The sequence below is a fragment of the Saccopteryx bilineata genome, chromosome 4, assembly GCF_036850765.1.
Source record: "Saccopteryx bilineata isolate mSacBil1 chromosome 4, mSacBil1_pri_phased_curated, whole genome shotgun sequence".
NCBI classification, from domain to species: Eukaryota; Metazoa; Chordata; class Mammalia; order Chiroptera; family Emballonuridae; genus Saccopteryx; species Saccopteryx bilineata.
In genome coordinates, this window is record NC_089493.1 from 138,333,171 (window position 1) to 138,350,778 (window position 17,608).

Genomic DNA, 17,608 nt, shown 5'->3' on the forward strand with positions numbered 1-17,608 from the left:
AGGTTGTCAAAAAATATTCCATAGGCTATCATGGTTGACAAACTACGAATCCAGCCTTATTTTTGCACAGCTCTGAGGTAAAAATGATTACATTTTTAAATGTAAAACTCTTAGAAAAAATAGCCTTTGGGGGGGAATTGTTGCTTGATTTTGCCTCTTGATTCACAAAGCATAAAATATTTATGATCTGGCCCTTTACAGATGAAATTTGCCAATCTCTGGTCTATAAAATCCCTGCTAGCTCCTAGTTGTGCCCTCATGTGTATATCCCCAAATCTCTTTATACTTTAATTATTTTTAATTATGTTGTAATTGTTGAGCACCTTCTGTATGCTATCTGATGTTGATCTATTTTCCCATGTCCAGCATATAGCATTGGCCCCAGAACAAAGAAGAAAATCAAAACATCCTTACTAGCCCTGGCCGGTTGGCACAGTGGTAGAGCGTCGGCCTGGCGTGCAGAATTCCAGGTTCGATTCCCGGCCAGGGCACACAGGAGAAGCGCCCATCTGCTTCTCCACCCCTCCCCCTCTCCTTCCTCTCTGTCTCTCTCTTCCCCTCCTGCAGCCGAGGCTCCATTGGAGCAAAGATGGCCCGGGCGCTGGGGATGGCTCCTTGGCCTCTGCCCCAGGCGCTAGAGTGCCTCTGGTTGCGGCAGAGCGACGCCCCTGAGGGGCAGAGCATCGCCCCCTGGTGGGCGTGCGGGGTGGATCCCGGTCGGGCGCATGCGGGAGTCTGTCTGACTGTCTCTCCCCCTTTCTAGCTTCAGAAAAATACAAAAAAAAAAAATCCTTACTAAAGAAAGAAACTGTCCCACTCTCACTGTCATGTGTGCCTTTTCTATTGCATGCCACTGTGGTATACTGTATATCATTATGGTTTTCCTCCCTGTGTTTTTCTTCCTTTACCAATTTTCTTGAATTTCTTCTCATCTGTGCCACTTTCCCTCACTCTTTCTCTCTCTGAAATGTGGAATTGGGCATTGTTGAATACTTAAAAATATTTTTTTGTGTGCTCACTGCAGTTCCTGTAAAAATTTGTAGGTGCCATAAAATACAATTCTGGTCCTTCATGAGTTTACAATCTAGAGATTATACCACCACATTTTGCTTGGAGGATAATTTAAAGAGCAGAACAGAAAAATAGCAAAAGCTGTATTTTTCTCTTTTAAAACTGAATTATTTCATATTGTTATGTGCCTTTAAATTATTTTTCTCTATGTCACTGTCATTTGACTGGAAGATGGTCCCCAATTCTGGATAAGAAAATGCAAATTAGTTTTGCATATGATTCCAAGGCATAACTATGAAGGACTTTTTTCGGTTAAAATGCAGAACATATTTTAAAACTAGAGGTGGCAGTTTTTGGATTACAATCTTAGAACAAAGTGATTTATGCATTAATGTTATCTTCCCTTCCATTAGCCAAAATAGCCAAAAAGTAAAAATAAAACAGAAAAAAAATCAAAATACAAAGAAAAAAAACAATAACCAGAATTGAGCAGACAGAAATAATGACAAATATATGTACACAGTCTAGTTAAATTCTAAAACAGAGGTAAAATTAATGTTCTTCAGCTTATATTAACACTTCTTGCTAATCTTTAATAAGTGTTGGGATGCCAGCAAATATTTCCACATTATGCACTATTTCTGTTTATATTACTGTATTTGATATTAACTTTGATGCTCCAGTTGCTGTCAAGAGGGGAAGGGTAATATGTACACCAGCCATACTGATTAATTAAAATGGAGAAGCACATGTGCAAGTATACACGCACATGTGTGCACCAGTAATTCTTGGTGTACATCTGAGAGGTGGTGGGGTGTCAGCTGTTTATAGTTACAAACACACACACACACACACACACATATGTACAAGGTAGGCATATACATTGTGCAGCAACCCCATTTGGAACTGATCCTCTCACTTTTTTTTGTAAACTGTGTTGGTAAGACCTCTGTGCCCCGGTGGTACTATTCTCACTCTGATCAGGTTTGAAGTCTAACCTTCTCTCCTATTGCTTGGCCCTGCTCTGGGAGATTCCAGAACATCGATGGTTCCTGCCACGCTGCTGGCAGGGGCGGCTGGCTGGTCTTGCCACAGTCCTATGGCATTCACAGACTCCAGATCCAGCTCTGGGCTCTGCACCAAGTCCGGCACCGACTCGAACGCACTGTTTTCCTCCTCTTCCTCCTCCTGCGAGGAGAAGATGGTGCTCTCGGAGATCTTGGCACTGTCCATGGAGGAGATGCGGGTGTGGCTGGTGAACCTGCTGCTATGGTAGCAGGAGCCGCTGTAGCAGGAGCTGCCGTAGCAGGACGTGCTGTAGCACGAAGAGCTGTGACAGGAGGGGCTGCAACATGACCTGTCGCAACCCTCGAAGCTGTGGTCCCCACTCGGCCTGGGGCTGGAGTCACTCTCGCTCCCAGTGCTGGGTTGCGTATTGCCACCCAGTACCGCGCTATTCATCAAGCCAGAGAGGCCAGGGAGCATAGTACTTACAGTAGCCCCCTCTGGCTCCTCAAAACCCTCCTCTAGAGCAGGCGGCTTCACAGCCACCGTGTCCCCATCGCTAAGCGTGTGTTTCTCCAAGGCATCCTTGACTGTAGATTCTTCCTCTGCACGGTCCTCGTCCGCGGAGCTGCCCTCCCCAGCCAAGGGCATGCTATGCAGCAGGGTGTGGATGCGGATGTAGTGAGTCCGCGGAGTTTCAGGGTTGCCGCCAGCCGCCACAAGCATGGTCTCCAGCTCCGACACAGGCAAGGAGCTTGGCCGGCTCTTCTTCTTGGCAGAAGCACGCAGCTGCATCTGGTTCCCCCGCAGCTCCTCCTCCTCCACCTGTCTCTTCTCCTCTTCCTGCTCCCCAGCCTTGCTCTCAGTAGCCGCTTCCACTGCCACTGGGTCCCCAATGCTGCGTGAGGCGACATCATTCTTTATCAGCGTCGGTAGGGGCGTTTCCCCCCCCAGGTCTAGCCCCTCTGCCAGCTCTTCGACATGCAGGGTGGGCTCTGAATCCTCTTGGCCCAGGCCCAGGAGCTCCCCGGCCTCATCAGGTCCCACAAGGACTGTGCTGTGGTCTTCTCCTGCCTCAGTGCTACCTGCCGCTTCCTCCACCAGTTGGGCCACCTCCAGGTCCGGGATCCCTGCAGTAACGGCGCCGCCCACCCTTGGTTTATCTGCCTTGGAGCTTCTTGGAGGCCCCGGTGCCTCCTGCAGAGGTTCCCTGTCCCCAGCACTGCTTGCCGCTAGGAAGCTTGGGGGGCTGTCCCGTATTTCTGCTGACTCAGCCTCGGTGCTCAGGGAAATCTCTTCATCATCTGTGGGCAAGAGGAAAATGTCATTCCTTCCACCAGAGAGCATTTCTGTGTTAGTATACTCTGCCAGATACGGACACGTAAGCCATCCTAAGGGATTTTTATTTTAAGATATTGGATGTAGGGGTTGAAGAAGGCTCATTGGCCAGTGCTCAGCAGAAACATTTAAGAATGTGTTTTCCTTTTAGAACAACTAATCCTAAAATTTATCTGGAACCATAAAAGACTCCAGATAGGCAAAACAATCTTGAACAAGAACAAAGTGGATATATCACATTCCTTGATTTCAGATTATACTACAAAGCTATAAAAATCAGAACAGTATGGTAATGGCACAAAAAAAGGACACATAAGTCAATGGAACAGAATAGAGACCCCAGCGATAAACCCTCACTTATGTGGCATTAACCTATGAAAATGGAGGCAAGAATATGCAATGCGGTAAAGCCAGTGTTTAAAATAACTGGTGCTGGGGAAAGCTGGACAGATACATGTACAAAAATGAAACTGTACCACTTTCTTACATCATATACAAAAATAAATTCAAAGTGGATTAAAGACTTAAATGTAAGACTTAAAACCATAAAACTCCTAGAAGAAAATATAGGCAAAAAGAGAAAAAAAGTAGTAATAGCAAAAGAAGAAAAAAATATAAGCAGTAAACTTTTTTATATTGCTCTTAGCAATATTTTTTGGCATATATCTGATTGGGAAAGGACAACAAAAACAAAAATAAACAAAGAAGACTACAACAAACTAAAAAGTTTATGCATAAAAAATGAAACCATCAACAAAATGAAGACAACCTACTAAATGAGAGAAGGTATTTGCAAATGATATATCTGATAAGAAACTAATATCTAAACTATATAAGGATATCATACAACAATATAAGAAATTCAATTTAAAAATGGGCAGAAGCCCTGACCAGTTGACTCAGTGGATAGAGCATTGGCCCAGTGTGTGGATGTCCCAGGTTCTATACCTAATCAGGGCACACATGAGAAGTGACCATCTGATTCTCTTCACCTCCCTCTCCCTTTTTTCTCTCTCTATTCCTCTCATAGCCAGAGGCTCAATTGGTTCAAGCATCAGCCCCAGGCACTGATTTGCGCATTGGCCCCAGATGGGGGTTGCAGGGTGGAACCCAGTTGGGGTGCATATAGGGGTCTGTCTCTCTATCTTCCCTCTTCTCACTTTAAATAAATAAATAAATAAAGGCAGAGGACCCGAATAGACATTTTTCCAAAGAGGACATACAGGTAGCCAACAGACATGAAAAGATGCTCAACATCACTAATCAACTGAGTAATGGAAAATAAAACCACAATAAAATATCACTTCACACTTGTCAGAATGGCTATTATTAAAAAAAAATCAAGAGATAACAAGGTTTGGCAAGAATGTGGAGAAAAGAAAACCTTCATTCACTGGGTAGGGTTGTAAATTGGTACAGTTACTATGGAAAACAGTATAAAGATTTCTCACAAAATTAAAAATATAACTACCATATGACTCAGAAAAATTACTTTTGGGTATTTATCTGAGGAGAACAAAACACTAATTCAAAAAGATATATGGGCTCTGGCCAGTTGGCTCAATGGATAGAGCATCAGCCCTGTGTTTAAATGTCCCAGGTTTGATTCCTGGTCAGGGCACACAAGATAAGCAATCATCTGCATCTCTTCCCCTCCCTCCCACATCCCCTCCCATTGACAGTGGCTGGATTGGTTTGAGCATGGCCCCAGGTGCTGACAATGGAGCTGCATCAGCCTCAGGTGCTAAAAATAGCTTGGTTGATCCGAGCATCAGCCCATGTTGGGGTTGTGGGGTGAATCCCAGTCAAGCTGCATGCAGACATCTGTCTCACTATATCCTCTCCTCTCATTTAAAAAATATAACCCCTATATTCATTGTAGTATTTTTTACAATAGCCAAGATATGAAAGATATCCAGGCATCCACTGAAATATGAATGAACAAAGATGTGTTATATATACACAATGGAATGCTACTCAGCAGTAAAAGAGAATGAAATCTTGCCAACAACATGAATGGGTCTATGCTAAGTGAAATAAGACAGATGGAGAAAGACAAACACTGTATGGTTTTATTCATGTGGAATCTAACAATAAAAACCAATAAAACAAAACAGAAACACACCCATACATATACAAAACAAGCTGGTGGTTGCCAAAAGGGAGAGAGAGAGGAAGGATGATGGGTAAAAACAAAACAAAACAAGAAAGGACTAATTGCAGTAAAAAATATTATTCTAAAGGCTAACTACTCTCTCTCCTATATGCTTGATCCTATATCCTTTATTGTGACCATATAATTTATTGGCCAAACAGAGACACTATTGAGAGTAAAAGGGGGCATTATTAATAATAAAGTCAGTACTATCCTTCAAAAACTTGAAAAAAAATGAGTTCTTTCTTGTGTTAATGACAATTTACAGTCATAATATATTTCTTAATTCTGTTTCAAGGGACTTCATTCTTTGGTTAAAATAATCAAAGCTTAGTGCTACACTAATTCTTAACAATGTTTGTTAAATGGAAGACTTTAGAGATGAGGGAGGGTGTTTACAGTTCCCTGATGATCCCAGACAAGGTTAATTCTACTCATTCAGAGTATTTCTTATGGTTGGGTCCCCTAGAATGTCAGAATGAATAAGTTGGGTTCTTGGCAACTAGAGAGTAGAAAAAGGATATATGATTGGAGCAACCAGTTGTTCTGTAGCTCGTACTGAAAGGCTTCCAACATTTGGAGATTATTGCAATAGAAGAATAAATAAGGTCTCCACACCAAGTAACAAGTCAAGGAGTAACAGCTCAGGTTTACTGCTACCTTTCTCCACTTAATTTTATTGGATTCCTGCCAGATGTGAACTTTCCATTTCAAACACACTAGAATAATTCACTCATTGAAGAAAAACCACCTCACTGGTGAGCTATAAGGCTGCCTTTACTACTACACTGAGTCAGTTAGAAGAGTCAGTTTTATTCTCAGAATACAGAAAAAGTTGAATTCAGAAGGAAAAAAATAGATGTTTTCTTACATGGACATAGAAAAGTGCAACTGGAGTTGCACTTTCCAGATTTTGAGCTCTCAAAAGTTTCATTAGCTTTAACAGCAACACATAAACATGGCCTAGGAAGACCAAACAATTCTCAGTGTGATCTACACTTACTTGTAGGCAAAGAGAAAAAGTAGAATTATGAGGCATCTTATCATTCTTATCTGGACATACGTTTCTCCTTGAATAACTGAAATCTGGGTGATTCTGAAATTTTCTGTTCATTTTATAGTTTTTGTATTTTTTACTGTGATATTATAAAATCCATTGTGCAGTCACAGTTTTTCAACATCTTGATATGTATCATATTAATTCATGCTCAAATTCCTTTATTCATTCACTCATGTATGCAATGATTAGATGTCAATTGAGCATCTCCTATGCAGGAATTAGACATTTATACCTCACTGGCCTCATTGTGAACCCCCACTCCACTATCTAACCTTCTGACATTAGGCTAGAACAGTGGTAGTCAACCTGGTCCTTACCACCCACTAGTGGGCGTTCCAGCTTTCATGGTGGGCGGTAGCAGAGCAACCAAAGTATAAATAAAATGATAGATTTAACTATACTAAGTTGTTTTATAAAGATTTATTCTGCCAAACAGCGAAAATCCAACATACAGTACTTGGTAAGCAATTATTATTATATGCTTTAACTTGCTGTAACTCTATAAATTTTATGAAGTAAAGTTACTTCCCTACTTTATAAATCACCATTATTGTGGAACCAGTGGGCAGTTAGAAAATTTTACTACTAACAGAGATACAAAAGTGGGTGGTAGGTATAAAAAGGTTGACTACCCCTGGGCTAGAACAAGATATGATGTTCATGCTGAAAATACCTGGATGAATGGAGGAAGTAATCTCAAATCGGAATTGCAGCTGTCCACTCACATGATCTGTTGGAATCCTGCAGCCAAGTGTGTAGCTGACCACCCTGTCCCTAGAAGAAGGAAATAAGTACCATCACAGATCTGATCAATACTTTTTCTAACAAAGGCCATACCATTAGATGAAGCATGCCCAAGGCATCCCTGCTCTTAGAAGCTGATAATCTGCTCAGGTATCTCTGAGATAGTTCTAAGGTAAAGTTGGGAATGAATATCTGATTCAACAATAATGAAAAATTTCAAGAAAATCCTTATCAAATATTCTAAAGCAGAACTCAGCAAACAATAACCCATGGGCCAAATCCATCCTACCACCTGTTTTTGTATAGCCATGAGCTTTTCACATTTTTAAATGGTTGGAAAAAAGCAAAAGAAGAGTAGAATTTTGTGACATATTAAAATGATATGAAATTCAAATTTCAGTTTCTATCAATGAAAGTTTTATTTGGACAGAGCTATGCTTATAGGTTTACTTATTGTCTGGGGCTGTTATCATGCTAAAATAGCAGACTGAGTAGTTGAGACAGAGACCTTAGGACCTACAAAACTTAAAATATTTACTAACAAGCACTTTATAGAGAGTGCCAACATCTGTTCTAAAGAGAAAAAAAATGACATGGATATCCTTTGCTTGTTTTTTTCTGTGCATATTAACATTTTCAAAAATGCCCTTAATAATGAACCATGCTAGCACAGGTGCATGCCCATATATATGCCCAACCAATAGTATCTTAAGAGAGGATACTATTGTGGTTACCAAAGACCCTGTGGAGTGCTTCAGAAAGAGACCCGCTACAGAGTGGAGCAAAGTAAAACTTGTGGGCTGGGTTCACTCGCCTGTGACTTTCAATTATACCAACTCCAGTGTCCCACAGAGACCCCTGAAACTCTGCTCTGGATTCTGGTACTATCTGTCTGCATACTAAGAAGAAAAGTATACAGGGGTAATTAACCTGAAACTTTGCTCTTATAGTTTCATCAACAATGGAGCTTCAGCAGAATACACTGCCCCCTACCTTGGCCTAAATAGAAAGAGAAACTACCTTGGGATATCCAGGAATTAACAAATCCATTGTACCCAACAATAACAAGAACATATTTCAAGATCAACTGTTATTCAGATGATTCTGAATTTATTCCATTTATTTATTTGTGACATTCATATAAAAAGATAAATCACCAGCTGGTAGCGTTTTAATGTTTCTTTCTAGAAAACACCAGTGCTATGAGACAAACAACAAATGCCAAAGATCCACTAACTTGGTACGTTTCTTCTGGTAAGCCATGATTTCTGATGCACTGCCACAAAAGCCCATTAAATAAAGCATTGCATGCACGGAAAATATAATGAACTATAATATTTTGTTTATTTAAAAAGGACTTTGGAGCGCTGGCTGGTTGGCTTAGCAGTAGAGTGTCAGCAAGGCATGTGTAAGTCCTGGGTTCAACTCCCGGCCAGGGCACACAGAAAAAGCTCCCATATGCTTCTCTACCTTCCACACTTCCTCCTCTCCTTCCTTTCTATCTCTTTCTTCCTATCCCACAGCTAAGGCTCCATTGGAGTAAAAGTTGACCTGGGTGCTGAGGACAGCTCTATGGCCTTCTCTCAGGTGCTAGAATGGCTCTGGTCACAACAGAACAACGGCCCAGATGGGCAAAGCATCGCCCCCTGGTGGGCATGCCAGGTGGATCCTAGTTGGGCACATGTGGGAGTCTGTCTGACTGCCACCTCACTTCTAACTTCAGAAAAATACAAAAATACAAAAACAGAAAAAAGAAAAAAAAGGACTTTGTTCAATATTATGAAATAAGTCTACTATGATATGAGAAAGACATTTTGAACCCAAAACTTAGTTAAACTCAGGGGAGGCCTAATTCATTTATTTCTGCTCTGATTTTTATTATCTCCTTTCTTCGGCTGGTTTTGGGTTGTCTTTCTTCTTCTTTTTCTAGTTCCTTAAGGTGGGAAGTTAAATGGTTCACTTGGGCTCTCTCTTGTTTGTTCATATATGCCTGAAGTGATATGAACTTCCCTCTTATCACTGCTTTTGCTGAATCCCATAGATTCTGATATGTCGTATTGTCATTTTCATTAGTCTGTATATATCTTTTGATCTCTGCACTTCTTTTTTGACCCATTCATTTTTTAAAAGTATGTTGTTTAGTTTCCACATTTTTGTGGGATTTTTTTCCTCTTTTTTGCAGTTGAATTCTAGTTTCAAGGCTTTATGATCAGAAAATATGCTTGGTACAACTTCGATTTTTCTGAATTTGCTGATGTTGTTTTTGTGGCCCAACATATGGTCAATTCTTGAGAATGATCCATGTACACTGAAGAAAAATGTATACTCAGTCACTTTGGGATGAAATGTCCTGTAGATGTCTATCATATCCAGGTGCTCTAGTGTTTTGTTTAAGGCCACTATGTCTTTGTTGATTCTCTGTTTGGATGACCGATCTAGAGCCGTCAGCGGTGTATTGAGGTCTCCAAGTATGATTGTATTTTTGTCAGTTCTTGTTTTAAGATCAATAAGTAGCTGTCTTATATATTTTGGTGCTCCTTGGTTTGGTGCATATATATTAAGAATTGTTATGTCTTCTTGATTCAGTGTCCCCTTAGCCATTATGAAATGGCCATTTTTGTCTCTGAGTACTTTTGGTGTCTTGTAGTCAGCATTATCCAATATGAGTATTGCTACACCTGCTTTTTTTTTTGGATGTTATTTGCTTGGAGTATTGTTTTCCAGCCTTTCACTTTGAATTGTTTTTATCCTTGTTACTTAGATGAGTTTCCTGTAGGCAGCATACAGTTGGATTTTCTTTTTTAATCCATTCTGCTACTCTGTGCCTTTTAATTGGTGAGTTTAATTCGTTTACATTTAGTGTAATTATTGACACTTGTGAGTTCCCTATTGCCATTTTATAGATTGCTTTCTGTTAGTTTTGTGTTTTGTTTGATCCTTCTCTTTCGTTTTTCTATCTTTTGTTTTTATTTGGTTGTATTCCATACATCTTTCCTCTGTTGCTATCTTTTTTATCTCATGTGCTTCTGTGGTGGTTTTTTCAATGGTGGTTACCTTTGAGTAATGAAAAGGGTCCCTACCCTGTTCATTGTAGCGAACTATTTTGTGAGTACTTTTGCACTCCATTGTCCTTTGCTACTGTTAATCTCCATCTTCTCCCCCTCTTTCTTTTTGTTGTTGTCACATTTTAAATTTGGTTTTATTGTGTTCTTCTTGGAGCTTTTACTTATGGCTCTGTTTTTGTTTTTTTTTTTGTTCTTTGTATCTGATTGGAGAACCCCCTTTAGTCATTCCTGGAGTGGGGGTTTTCTGATGATCAATTGCCTCATCTTTTCTGTATCTGTGAATGTTTTTATTTCTCCTTCATATTTGAAGGATAGCTTTGATGGGTATAGTATTCATGGCTGAAAGTTCCTCTCTTTCAGGACTTTAAATATTGGGGTCCACTCTCTTCTAGCTTGTAGAGTTTCTGCTGAGAAATCTGATGATAATCTAATGGGCCTTCCTTTATATGTTGTATTCTTCTTTTCCCTGGCTGCCTTGAGAAATTTTTCTTTGCTGTTGGTTTGTGTCAATTTCATTATGATATGCCTTGGAGTAGGTTTGTTGGGGTTAAGAAAACTCGGAGTTCTGTTTGCTTCTTGAACTTGAGGCTTTAGTTCTTTCCACAGGCTTGGGAAGTTCTCGTCTATTATTTGTTTGAGTATGTTCTCCATTCCTCTTTCTCTCTCTTCTCCCTCTGATATACCTATTATTCTTATGTTATTCTTTTTGATGGAGTCAGATAATTCTTGTAGGGCTATCTCATTTTTTTTAAATTTTTGAGTCTCTTTCTTCTCTCTGTTGTGCCTCAAGTTGCTTGTCTTCCATTTCACTAATCCTCTCTTCTATCTGACCTGTTCTATTAGCTAAGCTTGTTACTTCGTTTTTCAGCTCGTGAATTGAGTTTTTCATCTCTGTTTGATTTGTTTTTATAGTTTCAATTTCCTTGGACATATATTCTTTGTGTTCATTGAGTTGTTTTCTGAGCTCCCTAAATTGCCTTTCTGTGTTTTCTTGTATATCTCGTAGGATTTTTAGGATTTCTATCTTGAATTCTCTGTCATTTAGCTCCAAGGTTTCCAATATATTAAATTTTTTCTCCATAGATTTTTCCTCATCTAGCTGTGTTACCTCTCTTTCTTTTGTATCCATGATATTCGATTTTCTCTTCCTTAATGGCATCTGAGGGTGGTTTTGTTGATAGTATTAATGAGATTTAATAAAGAATAAAATGTTAAAAAATAAAAAATCAAAGAGTTGTTTTTTAAAAAAAATTAATAATGAAATAAAGAAAAATAAAATAAAATTAAAATTAAAAAAAAGAAATTATTCCCCCCCCCTTTTTTCCTCTCCTCTCCTGTCCCCTCTTTCTTGAGAAAATCTTGTGGTGATCTGTGAATTATAACAAACAATGCCTGTAATGGAGGGCCTGAATTGGGGAAAAGTAATAAAGGGGCAAAAAAAAAGAAAAAAAAGAAAAGAAAAAAGAAGAGGGTATGGACCCACAAAAAGCAAATAAGGAAAAAATTGGGGTCAAGAATAAAATGATTTGCTTTTAGGTGTTGGTTGTCTAAGAGTTATGATGAGAGGAATAAGAGAAAAACAGAAAAATGGCGGGACAAATTAAAAAATTACTCTTGTATTTAGTGGAACAAGAACTAGATAAAATGGAGAGCCAGGGATGAGAGCACTGCTAGTGAGTTAAAAAGGTGAAGTAAAAACCCCCCAAAATGCCACAAACATAAGTTTGAGTCCCAGATAAGATAATTTGTTTGTTATTGAGGTTTGAATGAGAGGAGATGTAAAGGAGACAGGAAGAAACTAATATAGAGGGAGAAAAGAAAGAGAGAGAAAGAAAAAAAGAGGGAACCACTAAAAGAAGAAAAAAGAAAAAAGAGGAGAGAGAGAGAGAGAGTTAAGCGTTTTGGAGTGCAATCCTCATAGAGAGAAAGGAAGAGGAGAGAAAAGATAATGGGAGATGTAACACTTATGGGTAGTATAGTTCAAGGAGAGGAGAGAGTAAGACCGGCAGAGAGTTAATCGGCCAAATTGGAGGAGGAAAAAAAATATCAAGAATGAAGATAAGAGAAACAAACGAACAAATATAATAAAATGGGATAGGTTATAAAGTCTGCAGATTATTGTTGATTTTGAGAGGTTATCTTCTTGTTTTTTCTTTTCTCTCCCTCTTCCTGGTCGGTGACTCTGTACCCCGGGTTCTGCCCCTTTGGCATGCTCAGGTAGAGGTTTGCAGTTGATAAGTCTCTATGGCAATGTCATGTATTGTGCTTTAGTCTCGTTGGCAGTCGAGGCTCATTAGCATTTATAGGCTCTGCCAGTGAGAGAGTCCGTGTTCCTGGAGCCTTTCTCCTAGTCTTTCCTTCCTCAATTAGTAGCCTGATAATCCAGCTATGGGGTTGCTGCTGCCTCTGCCTGGATAGTAAGAGGCTCAAAGAGCTGGCAACTCCCCACTCTATTTCCACTCAGCACAGGGCTCTGGGTAAGGCTCAGTCAGTCAGAGCTGCTAGCATAATCAGGCAGGGTTTCCGCCCACTCAAAGACCTCTGGCTCTGCCACTCTGTCCGGTAACACAGGCGGGCTCCCACTTCCGGGGCACTTGGAGGAAACTCTCGCTCACTATGTGCGAGTGCAGACCAGGATATCCGGCCAGCAGTCTCACGCTCTGAGTGAAACCCCCAACCGCATGTAAAAGTTGCAGCGTTGGAATTGGCTCTCGCTCCATCCCTGTGCGCAGCTTTTGCAAGGCGCTGGGGCGGCCCGAGATTCCACTTTGGCCCACACAAAGGCCCCTGACTCTGCCCCTCTGTGCTATAACACAGGCGCGCACTGCCGAGGCACTCGGAGGAATCTCTTGCTCACTGTCTGCGCGCGCAGACCAGGATATGAGGCTGGCTGCGTTTCCCTTTGAGTGCAACCATAACTTCGGGTGTATTGTGAAGCATCTGGAGGCTCCAAGTATAGGTTTTTCTGTTTCTGGTTGAAGATCTTGTTGAGTTTTGGGGGAGATTTATCGGTATCACTTCCTACCCCGCCATTACTCTGACGTCATCTCCGCCAGAAGTTACTTTCATTCTTTATCTATCTGTTTTGTTTGATTGTTTTATCCCCCACAACCATGAATGTAAAGTACAAGCATTATATTTGACACATGGCTACAGCCCCATGTCAGCTCCCCTTGGCTAGAGAGTTAATGGCATGTCTTTGTGCACACAGCTGAACATGTGCTATGACATTCTAACTAAATGTCCTTATGAAAACCATAAATGTGTCCAAAGTCCTTCTGAAAATCAAAGGGCTTTAAATTAAGCCATTTGAAAATTCTGCAGAACTTTTCTCATTTCTTCGGTATAATTCTAAGGATCACATTTTATTTATTATAGCATACATTTATGGCCAAAGAGCTATACCTAGTGATTTCAAAGATAGTTGTTATTACCTAAGAAATACATATTATACATAAAGATTTTATTTGCTCTGAGTTCACTTTAATGAGAACCATGAATTGACATGAACATAAAAAATAAACAGAAACATATTCTTATATACAACTGAATAATGCAAGCAACATAATTGCTATTGTTCCAAGATAATTTATGCTTTTAAAATTTCATATGTATTAGCTAGCATTTCTTAAATAAACATTAGCTTTTTCTAAGATATTCTAGTAACCCAGCATTTCTTCTTGTAATGGAGCAGTTAAAAATAATTAAATCCTACAGACAAGACAAGCATACAAATGAAACATTCTTCATAGTAAAACAAATTTTAATTTCTACCTGTGGAAAAAAATTAAGGGCATTAAAGGTTTCTTTCAATATTGTGTCTTAGGAATTTTTTTACTCTTTTTTATCAATAATCAGTGATACAAAAACAAGGGGAAAGGGAAGGGTTTGTTTAAATGAATATTGTGACTGGAACAACATAATGAGAAGCCAAGAAAATCCAACACCATCATTTTAGTCTGAGTCTCTTTGAGACTACATTATAACAGCTTGCAGGCCTACTGGCAGAAGCTTAGTGATACTGAAGTTTCAGTTACATATTTACCCAATGGCGTGTCTTTCCAGGAGTCTCTGAACTGGCATTGAAAGCTTTCCCAAGAAGCGCTTGATGATAGGGCGGCTCTTGGCAAACTTGTCCTTCACCTCAATTTCCAGCACATCAGTGGGCAGAGACACAAAGCTGAATTGCTGCAATAAAATAATATGTCATGTCAATTAACTGAGAGTTTTGAGGGTTGACCAGTTCCTAGTCCATCTACCTTAGATAAAGTCGTGGTAAAACGTCACAATGGCAAAAAAACAAAACAAAACAAAACCAAAAACAAAAAAACAACCCCCCAAAACAGACAGATAGACGATGGATAGATCTCAAGGTCTTAGAAATGCTCTAAGCCCTTTTTATTCAGTAAAGAATAACATCAACAATGAGATGCTACCTCACTGTTTAAAAATAAGGTTATTCTCAGAATCAAATAGTAAAATCAATTCACCTAAAAAGAAAAAAAATGTTACTCAGTCTTCGTCATACTTGATTAAAGATATTAATATACTTAAAGTAATAAAAAGCACAAAATCACCTGTAATAAAGGAAATGCACTTTAAGTCAATAACTCAATATATTTTCTTCATGATTAAGGTGGCAGAGATTTAAAGAAGATTAATAATGCCCCGCATTCGTGAGGGTGGTAAAAGACAAGAACCCCCACAGAGTATTGATGGGAATATAAAATGACTTAACCTTTGGGAAGGAAATTGGCAATATTTATTGGCATTTAAGCTGCAAAGTCCCTTCAAAGCAGAAGTCTACTTCTGGGAATTTTTCTCTCTGGATTAACTTAAACATGCAAAATAAATATTTTCATAGGGATGCTCATTGGAGCATTCTTAACAATATAAAAAGACTGGAAAGAACAAATATGTCTATAAATAGGAAACCAGCTAAATGAAGTATGGTAAATCTCTGAAACAGGGTATTATGTTGTCATTTAAAAGAAACAGGCAAGTATGCACAGATATGAAAAAATACTTGACAAACTAAGTGAAAAAGCAAGAATATGAAGAGTGAGGCTGCATTTGCACTTTCACTGCAGAGAAAATTCCCAGAGGAATAAATACACTCCAAACTGAATTCTAGGAAGTGGGCTAATAGGGGAGGGGATAAAGGAGACCCTTTTCATTTAATTCTAAACGGTTCATTTTCAAACAGCATACCATATAACTTTAAGATAAAGGCAGCAACAATTAAAGTGTAGAAAAGGAGAGGGAGGTAAATGTTTCTATTGCTCAGCTCAGACTATCAAGGAGAGGGAGTCTTAAGATGAAACTTTACAGTAAGTACCTTAATCAAGGGTTGTGAAACAGCTAAAAACATAATTATTTTCTTTTATTCTTATTAATTCATAACAACAATCTTTAGTTAGTTGATTTCTATTTACAGAGATTAAATATATTGGGTATGCTAATATTAACATCTCGATACCAGTCTGGCTAGGACATGCTGTAGTAACAACCAAATTCCAAATCTCAGTGACTTACCATAGTAGAGTTCTGTTCCTTGCTCACATTGTCATTGTGGGCTGACAGAGAGCTCTACTTATTCATCGCTCAGAGAGCTAGGCTGATGGAGCAGATATTGTAGATACCCTCTCAAACATTGCCAGCAACAGTGACAAAGGGAATGGAAACTCTGGAGGGTCTTCTTTCTGTAAATAAGAGTTCGCTTCCAAGCCCAACGCCTTGTCAGAACTAAAAACATCCCTCAGACAACCATAGAGAGCAGGATGTAGAATCCTATAGTGTGTCTGGGAGATAGCAGAAATGTTTGACAAACAGAACTAATGACTTCCACACTTTCTGTGTAGCATTTATTTTATTTTAATTTTAATTAACTCCTAAATTTTATTATTTTTTTATTAATTTTAATGGGGTGACATTGATAAATCAGGGTACATATGTTCAGAGAAAAATTCTACAGATTATTTTGACATTTGATTATGTTGTATACCCATCACCCAAACACAAATTGTCTTCGTTCACCTTCTATCTGGTTTTCTTTGTGCCCCTCCCCTCCCCCCATCCCCCTCTCCTTCCCCCCCCCCCCCCCGTTACCATCACATTCTTGTTTATGTCTTTGAGTCTCATTTTTTATGTCCCATCTATGTATAGAATCATATAGTTCTTAGTTTTTTCTGATTTACTTATTTCACTCACTATAATGTTATCAAGGTTCATTCATGTTGTAAATCAGGGGTCCCCAAACTACGGCCCGCGGGCCACATGCGGCCCTCTGAGGCCATTTATCTGGCCCCCGCTTCACTTTCGGAAGGGTCACCTCTTTCATTGGTGGTCAGTGAGAGGAGCATAGTTCCCATTCAAATACTGGTCAGTTTATTGATTTAAATTTACTTGTTCTTTATTTTAAATATTGTATTTGTTCCTGTTTTGGTTTTTTTACTTTAAAATAAGATATATGCAGTGTGCATAGGGATTTGTTCATAGTTTTTTTTTTTAATGTCCAGCTGGAAGCATCAATTCTTTGCTGTGGCACCTTAGTTGTTCATTGACTACTTTCTCATATGTGCCTTAACCAGGAGGCTACTGCAGAGCAAATGATCCTTTGATCAAGCCAGCGACCTTAGGCTCCAAGCCAGCAATCTTTGGGCTCAAGCCAGCAACCATGAGGTCAAGTCTATGATCCAATATTCAAGCCAGTGACACCGCATTCAAGCTAGTAACCCCACGCTCAAGCTGGATGAACCCATGCTCAAGCCAGTGACGTTGGGGTTTCAAACCTGGATCCTTCGCATCCCAGTCTGTTGCTCTATCTACTGCACCAGCACCTGGTCAGGCTTTATTTGGTTTTTCTAATTGATTTTTGGAGCTTTTGATTTTTAATTTTTAATTTTTAATCTAATCTACTTTTCATTGTATTTTTTATTTATATTTTTCACTTTAAAGTAGTTTTTAGTTAGATTTCTTAACAATACCATTCTCAAATGCCACCAAGAAAGAAGAAAACTGATATCATGGCTACACAAGAAAAAGATGTAGTTCAGAAAAAAAAAATTGAAAATCTCCAGAAAGCATTCTCAATCACATAGAAACCCTTCAGTTAAATGACAGAAAACTTAAAATTTAAGTTCTGAAAAATTCAGTGAAATGTGAGAACATACTGAGAGACAATTCAATTAGCTCAAAAAAATTAATAAACAAAATGAGTACTTCTACAAG

General features: G+C 39.2%; 1 protein-coding gene across 2 annotated transcripts in view; it reads right to left on the reverse strand.

Moving 5' to 3' along the window:
- The window catches only part of HECW1 (HECT, C2 and WW domain containing E3 ubiquitin protein ligase 1), a 592,171-nt gene that overhangs the window by 195,546 nt on the left and 379,017 nt on the right, over positions 1-17,608 (reverse strand). For both annotated transcript variants that reach the window (XM_066272070.1, XM_066272071.1), the window contains 3 exons: positions 14,424-14,566; positions 7,243-7,343; positions 2,010-3,320 (listed from right to left, as the gene is read on the reverse strand). In XM_066272070.1, coding sequence (XP_066128167.1) covers positions 2,010-3,320; positions 7,243-7,343; positions 14,424-14,566 — 1,555 coding nt within the window. The remainder of the gene's footprint in view (positions 1-2,009; positions 3,321-7,242; positions 7,344-14,423; positions 14,567-17,608) is intronic.